Consider the following 13,528-nt stretch of genomic DNA (forward strand, 5'->3'; position numbering starts at 1 on the left):
CAGACGAAGTCACTTCAGTATGACTTCGTCTGTCACGCTGTACTGATGTGTTCGCAGCTATGGCTTGCGACGTTTCTTCGTTCTGCGCTACCGTTCTCACTTTCCGTTTTGACGCACAGAATATCTTTACGTGTGCATGATGTGGTTAGGGCACGATGTCAGCGACGTAATCGATATTTTGTGCGCGGTTTTTGAGGATGCATAGCTTGATGAATCACTTGAGAAGGACCGAAAATGCGGTTGAAACGTTGTGAATTTTAAATATATTTATTATTTGGCCAGTCGGGTCGAACAAAAACGACTTTTGTTTTGTATTTATTTACTGGCGAAGGAAGCTTCTTATTTTGTTTTTGAAAATTAAGTCAAAGTAATATATAATTTCCTTTTAAGTATAATATTCTGTTTTTTTCTTATATATTTTTTTATTCATGGTATAACTTATATATAAATGTATCTTTCTTTTAGTTTTTTGATGGAAACGATTCTGGATTCTTGATTACTTAGAAAACAAAATGATAATATGAAGAATGAGATATAAAATGCACTGTTACAATCTCTTCGGCATTTACTATCAGACTCAAAGTAAGAATATTATTTCTATGCGACAACACAACGGAAGTTACTTAGGTTGCGAAATAAAATACACAATATACAGACAAAAATAAAAAAGGAGCAACCTTGATATTGCTAAGAATTACATAATGAGATACTTAGTTACCCAAAATTTTTCAAATTAACAAACGTGAGATTTTGAAATCTTCTGTTCTTACTTTGTATGTACTAGGTATGTGCAAAAGTTCTTGCGGTTTATTTGAGGGCCAACTTAATGCAATGTATTTGCTGCTATCTTCAACTTTACTCCGACCTGCTCGATACAGTTGAAATAAACTCTTCATATTCGCAAGTTCTATGCTATCGCAATCATACAGTATCAACTGAAACATGTAGTAAAACACATTGAACAGTGATTCATGGATAAATTCATACATAAATAATTAATACAATACAATATACAATATAGTATACGAGGTGTTGTCATCGAAAAAAATTTTTTGTCATTATTTTGTCTTTTACATGACTAATCTTTAAACTATCGATTTCCAACACGAAAGTGTTGGAATCAGAACTGTCAACTTCTTTACTTATTACATTATTGCCATATACACATTACATATTCTACGATGTGTTACAGCTGCAGTATGTCTTAGATCAAATTCAAAAAGTAAACAATGCCTAACATGTATCTTGTCAACTTCCATATTTTATTTAGCAAAAAATCTTTTTCGAACTTCTCTTTATTTTATAGTATACTCCTTGTTTATTATTAAAATTATTGTAAAGATGACGCTACATGAATGGACAGTAGGATTAATAAAGTTGGCCCTCAAAATAAACCACAAGAATTTTCACACATATTTGATAATCGTAAAAGATTTTCTTTCTGAAAAAGATATAAACTTTGTAAAAACACAAATGGAGATAGACCAATGTAGTGTCTTTCTGTATCCTATATAAAAAAGAATACAAGTTTGCGTTAGATTCATCAACGTGTGTGTATGTGAAAGAAAGTTGTTTTTGTTTATAAAAACAAACAGTGATAGTGCAAGTTAAGGTTTCAGTGTTTTCTGTATAATAGAAATAACTATATTTTAAAATTTTCGAGAATATTTAAAAATGTGATTTTTTTTTACATATTTTATGGTTAAAATCTTAATGTGTATTTTGGATGCAAAAATGCCTTTGAAATATCTTTTCACCTTTCACCATAAATTTATGAAAACTTTAAATTTTCTTATTTTGTTTACAATTTAGAATACTCTGATGTATGTCTCATAAATATATAAGGATCGGTACGAAAGTAATGCCTCCTAACTTTTTTCTCAGATAATTTTATTTCTGAAACTATACATAAAGTAATGTATAATCTTTATTGTGTACACATCTGTCCACAATGTTCATTTTTCTTCTTATTTTTTAAATGTCCATTTTTTTATGCACTTGCCATCTGTGAGTCAGACGTTGCACACCAAGGGCCTTGTTTTCAAAAAGTGTCGCATACGATATGTGATGATGTCACTAAAAAAATAACACTTGGCAAGTGTGCTATTGGTTGTAAAATATGGTATTTATAACATATCGCGTGCAATATTTTTCGGCGAGAATAAAACCTCAGTGCGGTAAAAGTCCTTGCTTTGAATCTTGAGGATTTGATCAATACTTTTCTTCAACTTTGATTAGCATCTTTTCGACCTATTTAAGGATACACTTCATGAACTCCATTTTCCAGATGACGAAGAAAACCTTCAAGAGTAAAAAAGCAAAGACTTTTACCGCACTGATATACAGTGTCTGGCTTACAGATGGCAATAATGCATAGGAAAAGAACATTATTTCATGTAAAAATCATAGTTCTAGAAATACAATTTTCTGAGAAAAAAATTAGGAGACATTGTATATATCGTACCGACCTTCGTATAAATGTCTCACATATGTGAAGAATAAATTATATTATATAATATAATGCGATTATATTATTGTTATATATATTACATATAGAATTATGTATATAGCATATAACATGATATACATAATGTAATATAAAACAATAATATAACATACTGCTGGCAGCTAATGTAAGAAAATTATTTGTAAAAGAAAACATTCTGGTCGTATAAAAACAGTCATTTGGATATCTCGGAATAAGGGACTAGCGTGTAATTGATTTAAACACTGAAATCTTATTCTTGAACCTTTTTACTAATAAGTTAATAATGTTTTAAATGTTTTTCTGTACAACAGTGTGTTAAATGTCCAATAAGAATATACTAAGTTACTTGGCCCCTCAAACGCTGTATGATAAACTGGTTGTTTTATATGTATGTTGTTTGATATATATATATTGATTATATGTATGCAATTACTGTTTTACTATCATTTACATTTATTCAGTGCATTTGCAACAGACGATTAAAACTATATAAGTATACATTAAAAATTTAACTATATGTTACAATACCTTCATTATGTTTCATTTTGATTTAGAGATGAGTCGCTTTTTTAAATTTTCTATTTATAAAAGTAAAATTCAGCCATATTATTTTGAAATCATAAAATCTGTTATATAATTCCACATAATTGTACAATCAAGAGAACAATTTTCTCAATAAAGGCTTAAACCTTAGTCTGACATTTAAGATAACGTTTTGAAAGGATATAAATTCATTTCAAACAAATCTAATATGATGAATCCTCAATATGTGTCAATTCATTTATTTAATATATTAAAATAATTGTTCAGACTGTTCAGAGGTCGTTTGCCGTGCCGAATATTTCTATTTGACTGAATGTATATGTTATATAGTTGTGATACAGCACTGTTCAATCACAGATTGTATGTTCAAAAATTAATGAAAAATGTAAGTGAAGAAATTGAAAACTTTGAAAACTACTTGGTGTTGCGCTTGATGATGATAAATCACTATCGATTGCACTTAATGTGTACATATTGTAATAAAGAACAATGGTACTGTTTAAAAATAACTAGGGGCCAGACAGCTAGACTATCGAGATATAACTACACACATCAAAACTACTTAAATATTTAATGTAACACAGAATTCCTGCATGTAGATCTATGAAACACGTTGTTTATATTAGTTTACTGATTTGTACACCTAACACATTAATAGCAGTTCTTTACTATTAAGTACAGGATAACTATAGCTGAAATTAGCAGATTAAAAATACTTTTACTACCATCGACAGTTATATTAAATCTGTTTGTTTATATGCAAAATAAAGTTTACAAAACTGTTCATATGCATTTATCGTTTGTTTGGATATTTCTTTCCCGTTTAGCGTATTATGTAAACTATCGCAGAATAATTCTTAAGTTATATACGAAGACGATCGCATTATAGGTCTTCGTTATATCTTCTAATCATTTTACTCGTGGTTAGAAACATATTTTTCTCTCAATGCATTTCATATTTATTTTTAAAGATATATTTTTTACTTTATTCCTACTAACTCAACATCTATACATATTGCAATACATATATAGAAACATTAGAAAAATATTGTGTATCGCTATTCTCTTCGAATAAAATATTTATTAGAATTTAGTAAAAAAATAATGTATTTCATGTGTAACACAAGAACGTTTGAAAATTACAGTTTAATTAACATCGATATATGTAGTATAAATAAAAATGCATTAATATTTGCAAACAGGTATACATACATATGTATATACATAATTATATGATAAATTAACTCTATTTTATTTTTCTTATTACCAGGAATGCTATCAATCATTGACAAAATATAAGTTCCGAATCGATCCGAAATATAAATGTCCTTCATTCTTACGGATGAAACAACTTGTTCACAAGATCGGCGGAAATAATACTTGGACAACAACAAATTATACGGTTTTCTAAGTACAAAGTAATCATCACTTTGATTGTTGCCCTTCAACTTGCAGCGATTCCTGAAACTGTTTCCTAGCTTCACGATTAGATTGCAGCAATTCGGTCAGCTGTGCGTGTATATCGTCGTTCTTCCTTTCCAAATGATCCAGAGCGGTCTGCAGATGATCCAACTCGTCCTCCAACGCCTTCATACCTGCACACAACATACTTGCAGTCATCCCACTTTACGTTACGCTGTTACAACACAATTGAATTTGTCTTGAGTAATATGTATGTGGGAATTCATAGATTTTAAATTCTAAATTCGCGCGTTTGGGATCCAGTCCTAGGACAGTATTCATATTTACCAGTCCTAGTTCTTTTCCAATGTTAAAATTTAAAATGTACCTCGTTTAACGTTGATTCACTTAAAGTAATGACCTCGCAGAAGGCATACCTAACGTTAAACGAGGTATTACTAGAATACATGTCTCTTCTCTTCCGTTTGGCTTCAAAAAGCATCCCACAGTGGTATCAATTATTGATATCTAACTAATGAAAACAAGACACAAACAATTCAAGTACATGTCCTAAAAATTATTTATATTTGTGCATATATTTATGCACTTGGGTACACATCAACAATGTGCGACAAAATACTTCATAGAGTCGTACAGCGCGTGCCAGTGTTTGAACTGTCAAGACTCGCTCGAAAAGATCTAGAATATAGTGAAGAATATACGTTTATTTACCAACATATACATCCGCCTCGGGATAGACATCATCCTCGAGATACTCGGAAATGTCATCGGAGTGTTCCTCGTCCACGGCATAGTTCATCTCCTCGTCGACGTCGTCGTCGTCGTGGTTAGTTTCCTCGGTCGGCGCCGTTTCTTCCACGTTCCCTTCCTTTTTTACCTCGTCCGGAATCGGATACTCGTCTCTGACCATACTTTCTTCTTCCACCTGCATCTGACCTCAGACCTGAGAGAAGCAGTCGTAATCAGCTGACTTGGCAGCGTGTAGCGTCACGCGTCACGCACAAGTATACGTAATATGTATATACGTCCGTACATATATATATGTGTCGTCACGTGGCAAAAACGTTCCGCGCGTTCCACGACGGAAGATTAGACGGGTTACCGACATACCGACCGGCGATCGATACATAAATTCTAAACGGTTCGACTTTGATCGCGACAGGCGACAGATGTCGCGTATTGCGATGAGTAGATGAGTTGCGGAACGCCGGCGCGGCGGATCGCGAAGAATCCCAATTCGAATCGCTCAGTACTTTTTGGTATTTTTTCGCAATTGTACGTTATTCACAAGAATCACAAGCGATCGCCGATTTACAAGTATCGAGCTTGGGAATCGAGTGCCGCCCAAGAAGAAGAAGAAGAAGAAGAAGACTTGAAGGTAAATCTTGCGCGCAAAAGGGTATCGCGAATTTCTCTCACGAAGCATCAATTCGTTGTAACGCCATTAATTTGATATCGCGTTTAGGTATCACACGCCGACCGTGATTTCGCAATGCCGGCCCGGAGAATCGATCGAACCCAGAGAACATTGAGACAGCTTTTATGAAATTGCAAACACGTCTTTTATATGTGCGTGTTGTCTGGGAAAGTCGCCACATACTGCGTCGAGATTATTTCCTCGTCAAAATACAGCGAAAATTCAATGATGCGAGACCATCGCCAGGTACGTCGTCGTTCCAACGTTAACTGCGTTAATTACATTCATTGTTTGATAATTTGTAATATTGATTGAAATATTCATTCGAATTTCACTTCGATGTCGAATGATTTTCAGTTCGTCTTAATTGCACCCCCTTGTACTTATACTTTCTCTGCTCTCAAAAGTTTCTAAAATACAGCGTCCATCTAAAGTAAGAGATCTCATAAAATAATGGCGTGCACTCAGCAGGCCGATTCGGCCGCCATGAAGTTTTATCCGGCTCGCTAAGAAATTTCGACGTTATAATATAAAAGAATTTTAAAATAAAGATATTTTGCTTTATATATGACTTTTAAAAATAAATCTGTTATTACACAAATTTTAATACATGGCCCTCTTGACAAAAAAGTTTGGGAACCCCTGTTCTAGAATTATTAGTCTTTCAATTTTATATATGAAAATAATATAAATTAACTGTTTACGCAAATCGGTTGAAAAAGTTATATTCAATGAATTTTTCGTAAATTTTTCATATATTTTAAATTAATGTAACTGTAACCTAATTAATAATGCTCATTAATAGTGACGTTACGGTGATTGTCCATCTCTTCGTTTTTAATCGTATCTTTATATCGATCGGTGACTCGACTTTGCCGCATTTTAGTTGCATTGCTCCACTGCTGGATGGCAACACTATACCAACGTTACATTTCGTTTAAAATTGCGCTTTAACATTTTCAGTTTAACGAGTGAACGAATGAGAGAATTATATTTTTACAAAATATTGTTACAATCTCAACTTAATATTTCACATGAAATTTATTTATTGCTTTATAGTAACTTAGTTGAAACTTGGGAATCTAGAATGTGGAGAACTATGAAAAGTAATGCAATTTTGTATGTATTTTTTTATGTTTTTCGAAGCAACACTTAACCCTGTGAAGATAATTTAAAAAGTTTTTTTTATGGTTGCATGTGTACGCGTGCACGCAACAAAGTACGCTCGCAATCACGGACGTCCACATATCCCTAATTGTAGAAAAAGGCAATAAAATTTCAGCAAATGTGTTCGCTGTCCAACATTGAGAATGTTCGTTATTATTATCGTAATAATTATACAAATATTCTCTGTCATTTCTATAAAACAAGATATTTACAAAACAATTGTAAAGTGCACTTTTCGTATCCCAGAGATAAAAAAAAATATCTTACATGCTGAGTTCAAAAGCAATTTTATCTTAAATCTTAAACGGTCGTTTTCTTTTATTTTTTGTTGTTGGGATTTGTGCGTTTCGGACGTTATTTATAATATTTATATTATAATACTTTATATTTATAACTGAGATCGATATAATGTTCTATTATATTTCAGTTTTTAGGGTAATTTTATGTATTTCAATATTCTTTTCTTCTGTTGCTGTATACGGGCGCCAATAAAACCTGAAATCTAATTCTAGGAACGCGAGAAAGACGCTTGGACACGAGTATCGTCGCTGGATTCCCTTCTCTAATGCGGCTAGTGGCTAGTGTTCTTAATTAGGGGGATCTGCGGCAAGAGGACGGGAGATTTTCGAGACGCCCGTTATTGCCTCGTTGAGGAGAATTGGACGGAATGCAAACTTCTACGGCCCTTGTACGTAAGTCACGTCATGCCACGTAGTTTAATACACAGTATAAATGGGAATTGTCCAATCAAAACGATAATGGTCACGACATTTCTTTATTCTTATCCGCTTTATTCTTATCTTAATCAGGCATCGTTTATGTTATCTCACAATGAAATAACTTTTGTTATTTTAAGAGTAAAAGAAAAACCATTTTTATCAATATATCGGAAAGAAATAAGGATTAATTATAAACTGATTGAAATAATCGCGAATTTTATTTCAATCGCTATATCTTTAGCATCAGCACGCCTGTAAACTATACAGGGAGTAAAGTTTGAAACACAGTCGATAAATACTCGATTATTTCTATTCAATATTCAACATTTATCCGCGTCATTCTCTTGTCAATCGAAATAATTGCAGAGTGATCATTCGTATATCCCCTTTATAACATTGAATATTTCAAGTATTACGGGCTTAAAGGATCAGGCTTCTAGACGTCGAGCTTTCCCGAGTTTTTCGATACGTCATAAATCAATCATTTTCAATAAACTGGCGCGACTGGAATATAACGATGTTCGTTCTGGATTACGAAATATCCACCTCCTCTTAGAAAAAAAACGTAGAGGGAAAATGGTTCTAAATATAGCTGCGGCATCTCTCGATCTGTGCATTCCGCCCAATGATTTTCATTTCCGACCCTTATACATATACATATATATATGATGTATAATATTTCATATAATTCACACTAGAACGATCACACTGCGCGCACGATATTTTGTCAGACTTGATTACAAGCATGCAATATGCATCTTTCGGCTCGTGGCAGCTCCCCTGTGACGGGTCACCCCTCTTGTAAAACGCCGTTAACTCGGAGCCACGGGGGGTTCGAGCCCTCCTCCCCGCGCCAGTGAGGCAGGGAGTCAATAAATTAGGGCGCGCTAATCCTATCCGGGGCCATAGTACGTTTTTAACGTAAGCTAAGTTGTTGCGGTCCCGCCGCTACGCTGTTAACTCCTTCGAGGGTACAAAAATCCGGGTCCGCAGATTAGCCATATTTGGAGAGTCAGTTTAATGAAACCTAAGGGAAGAGGAGATTAAAAGGGACCCAGGAACGTAAAACTGATGTGATAAGGAAAAAAAAGCATCTAACAAGCGTTAAACAAGCCTAATGCATGTTAAAAACTGATTACCGATGAGAGCTGCAAATTATAGCTAATAAACCTGCGTGAAATATCTTAATTATTAACAATCGCGATACCTCGCGCGTGATTTAAATTGTACAGGCCTGTGAGGTCCTTTCACGACGCTCTTCGCTATCGTGCCGACGAATCTTTCCTGAATTAACACGATCGACTTTCGAACTAGGTCAATCGGAGAAATGTTGCATGCGCGTTTCTGTCGTTGCGATCAGAGTGCTTGGCTGAGTCATGTGCCGATACGATTCGCCCAAGGAGAATATCACGAATTCAGAGCAAGCTAATCGATTGTTTTCCATTACAAGATTCTCATTCATTCCTTCGACCATTCAAGCCTTATGCAATTGCGTTACAATGTCTCAAGAATTGAGAAAAATAGACTGTTAAATGGACTCAGTGAAAATTTCTTAAATTTCCGAAGTAGATAAGATTAAACGAGATAAATAGATTAAAATTATATTAACTCTTGTCTTTGAAACTAAGATTTTGACCAGGCATTTTGTATACGTATACTTGTAATATATTTTGTTTTTAATAGATTTAGAAATTTTTGAAAAGAGACTATATTATAATCGTGAATGTTATGATGCGCAAGTAATTCAGAAATATTTAGATCGTGCGCGAAACTTGATTTGATCACCCCATCGATTCTTCATGCACAATCTTCCCAAGTACCTCGAATATATCAAAAGAGGCAATTGCATTTTGCGCATGGTTGGTACAAAGACATATCGGCATAGATTCAACCGTAGAGAGATGCAAACCAATCAGTCTAATAGAATCTCCCCAGTTGCCTATCGAATGATTCATAGTACGTCGCTTGGGAAGCGAATTTATTAATAAGACCAGCCAAGCTCGGCACTGAACTGATTCGTCATTATGACGTATGTCCTGCCTCGGGGATATTTAATGTTAAAAGCTAATTAATCGTTTCTTTCCTTCAATGTCTGCTCAAGCATAATGACTCTCTCACAAGAATATATAAAATTTTTAGAAAGTAATTCGTTGTTACTCTAAGAAATATAAAACGTTCTGTTCTCTAAAACTAGCAGGATCAAATTAAAGCACAATAATGACAAATTAAAAAGAAATAACTGTTATGTAATAATCGATTGTGTATTATTTTTCTTTACACAAGAAGGAATTATGAAGTTAGTAAAATTACGTAAACGAGAATTTTATATCAAAGCAGTGCCGAAGGTAGTACTCTAAGTTCAGGCTTTATTGATCCTTCTAGGATTGAACGAAGAAGTGTGTATATCTGATGTTCTTATTCGAAAGAAGATAACTATTATGCAAGTGCAAGGGAAACTCCTTTATAATATTGCACCAAGCGCGAATAATAATATCGCGAAGGATGCGCGATACCTCGCGTATTACATTCCCCATAACCGTTGTCATAAAATAAAGCTGTCTCATATTTTATGCAAGAAAAGAGTCGCGCGGCGGCTCATCTCCCTTCGGCAGAGTTTCATCCGTTATGCGCTTAAATCGTTGCATACGCGGAACACTTCTCTCTCACGTTCGAATATTTTTGGCACCGCGGAATAGATTCGTATCGCGCCCAACTCGCTTCCTCCCTTCCGTCTGCGTTATTACGGCACAAAAGGGGATCGTCGCGAGTCGGTCTGGCATTCTCTCGTCTCGACGTTGGAATTCGTGGGCATGTTCGCCCGGGCATGACTTACGTCAGGTTTGCATAACCGTGCAAAGTGCAGAAACGTATCGCGCTTAAAGCGGCGCCGTATTCCCCCGCCGTATTCCCGAGAATGGAGAGACCTTACCGGGCGCATTGGAAGTGTGCAACTTCTTGCGCAAGAGGTGCTCCGCAGTGATTCATCATTGTTACGGAGAATATTGGGATATATATCGGCGGTGAGGTCCCCCCGGGCTGGAAGCAAATGGAGTAGACAGGGGTCTATACCCTCCATCTACTTAAATGTCCCCGCATTCTAGCAGTGGAGGGTATAGTAGGTACTTGTCCGTTTCCCTCACCCCCCTCGGTTCTCCCAGCAATTTTCTGATTAGGCTACGTCTATTGCCACGCGGAGGGTCCCCGAGTTTCACGCCACGCTCCGCGCAATCACTTTTACGATTCGCTCGTCCGTCTTGGTCCAAGCCTTCCACGATACAATTTGCCGCGATGACGATTTACGTCACGATGTATTATCACATATCGAAAAGAATGGTTATGCAATTGAATTAATTGCATTGATATTATCATAAACATGACATTTGCACTAACTATGATTACTGCGTTGCTTAAATAGAATTCATAAATGTAAAATTAACTTTTCATCGAAAAGTATATGATATTTTTTCATTGATAGTTTTCTACGATTTTGATACGTGAAATCGGTTTAGTAATTCTTGATATTAGATGGAGTTATGTCGCGAAACGCGACAATTTTCTCTAGGATCCATGGAGAATATTTTACAATCGTTAAATCTTTATAATTATTGCAACGACTTCGGAGCTACGATCGCATTATCATGTCGCGCGGTGGAATATAATAAATTATTGCGGCGCCTGCTTCCGAGGTAGTTTACATTGCCAGACATCGGAGTCCTGAGTCCACTGTGAGTACTTAAGAGTATGCTCTTGCTCTGTGTTAGCGAGCCCGTGAAAATTTGAACACTCAGCTCCGCCCGAGACGCCCGGCTTGATCGCGTGCATGCAGGTGCATCTCGCGAGTCAACCGGCAATCTGTCGGGTGCGGGTCGCGCTAGATGCACCCGGCTTCTTTTCTCTCGTTACTAAATTTCATCTACGTAGCGTGTATAAAAATAAAGCGGGAGAGGAGAGTACGTAGCGTGCGCCATATGCGAAGCGCCATGTGGCAGAGGGTCAACAGTGTCACCGACCGGGAGGAGAGAGAGCATCCTCCTCTCCCGCTCGTATCTCGAGGCGAGAAACGGGTCGTGGAAAGGGCGCGATGCGCCCAGGAGACGAGCACCTGCCTGCCTCGAGGTGCACATCTCTCTCTCCGTGGATTCCCGAGTCTCTGTGCCTCACAAAGGGGATTATCCGTTTCTTCGTATCGCGGCGGTTAGCCACAATGTAACGCGCGCGGCCGATGTAAAGCGCGCCTTCGTTCCGCGACTCGCACGTTTCGATCCGCGCGAGAAAAAATCCGATCCTTTCGCCGGGGGGCACTTGAGAGAAACTGACAAAAGTGTGCATTGCACACGCGAGTGGCTGCAACGGGTTGGTAGGCACCGGCGCGGCGCGGCGACCGGTTTTTTCCCGAGGCAATTTGTGACGTTCGGCGCAGCTTTTTCGGGAAAGTATCTTTTTCCGATCAAAGAACCTATTCTATTATTCTTGTATTATATAACTCCGTTATAAGAGCGCGTCATGCCGCGTCGGTGATATCATAAAAATATCATGTTACTGTTGTACCGCGTAAAAAATATCACGAGCCATAATTCTCTTGCATTTTAAAAAGTTTATTCCACGAAAGAATACTTTTCACGAGAGATAGGGCGAGATACGACGGACAGCTATAGATAAAAAATAACAAAGGTGGCGTAAGATATTATCTCATTTTGAAAAAAAAAAAACGCACAAAAGCGCGGTATCAAATAAATCGTTCATGAAAATTTACGGAATACAAAGAGTGCATTATAAACTCGCTGAAGCATATTTTAGCCGCAACACACGAGCTATAGCGGGCTTACGAAATAAACTTCTCTCCGCAGACTCCAAACGCGTTTTTAACTTCGTCGAAAATCTATCGATCGCTTCGTCATTTTTTTTCGATCGTTGAGACTCGGCGCACTTTCGCGTTGCGGAGAGTCGCCTGATTTAGAACCTAGAAAATTGCATTTTCGCGAGCGGATTCGTCGGGACGTTTATCTAATTCGAGGCGGGAATAAAAACGGCCCAGCACGCCGCGATCGGAGGCATCTCTCGTGACCTAAGGCGAGAAAGAACGTCGAGAGGATGAATCGACGACCGAGGGAGGGACCTGCCTGCAGGAGTGGAGTGCTCTTCGCTCCGTGCTTGAAAAGGGATTATCCAGCCCCCGACTCTCTATCGATGGTTCGCCACATAGTGTCACGCGACGATCAAAGTTCGCCATGCGTCGTACCTGCGGCCTGTATATACAAGGATCTCCTTCGTGGAATCATGATACACACGGGGAGTATATTGGTGTATGTGTACGCCGTACGAAATTAACCAGCCAGGGCTGAATCTTGTTACTATTAGTTATCGCATTAATATCCGGCGATGATGACGATCCACAGAGCGCCGTCTACACGCGAATGTCATGTATTGTGCCCGCGGTAATGGGTCTATATTAGGTACATTGGATCAGATATGCACGATCGTATATTCGTAATTTTTGGTCTCGATGGAATTAGCAAAGAACATGCCGATAATGTCGATAATTGACCTGAATATCGTTTTGAATCCCACGAGAAAGTCGTTTAATTAAATTTTCTCGTTTTTGCGCGAGAAGTTGTAAAAAGTATTCCTGTGAAAATTTTCACTTTCTTCATTTCCATTAAGAGGAAAAAAATTAGACGATCAACTTCCTGATGAGAAGGGCTCACTCTAGAAAATCAAATCCTCTCTCAAACATCTTTTCATTATGAATTGAACGAATGATAGTTTTAATCG

The 13,528-nt window shown here is 37.0% G+C and overlaps 1 protein-coding gene across 1 annotated transcript; it reads right to left on the reverse strand.

The window, feature by feature from the left end:
- Nucleotides 1–2,736: 2,736 nt before the first annotated feature.
- LOC112453865 (UPF0184 protein C9orf16 homolog) lies at nt 2,737–5,389 on the reverse strand. The gene is made up of 2 exons (XM_025014855.1): nt 5,165–5,389; nt 2,737–4,626 (listed from the first exon to the last, which is right to left on the reverse strand). Exons 1-2 carry the CDS (start codon nt 5,382–5,384, stop codon nt 4,457–4,459), a joined length of 390 nt encoding a protein of 129 aa, XP_024870623.1. The 5' UTR covers nt 5,385–5,389; the 3' UTR covers nt 2,737–4,456.
- Nucleotides 5,390–13,528: the final 8,139 nt, after the last annotated feature.

This window comes from Temnothorax curvispinosus, unplaced genomic scaffold (genome assembly GCF_003070985.1).
Source record: "Temnothorax curvispinosus isolate PA1 unplaced genomic scaffold, ASM307098v1 QBEX01004747.1, whole genome shotgun sequence".
NCBI lineage: Eukaryota > Metazoa > Arthropoda > Insecta > Hymenoptera > Formicidae > Temnothorax > Temnothorax curvispinosus.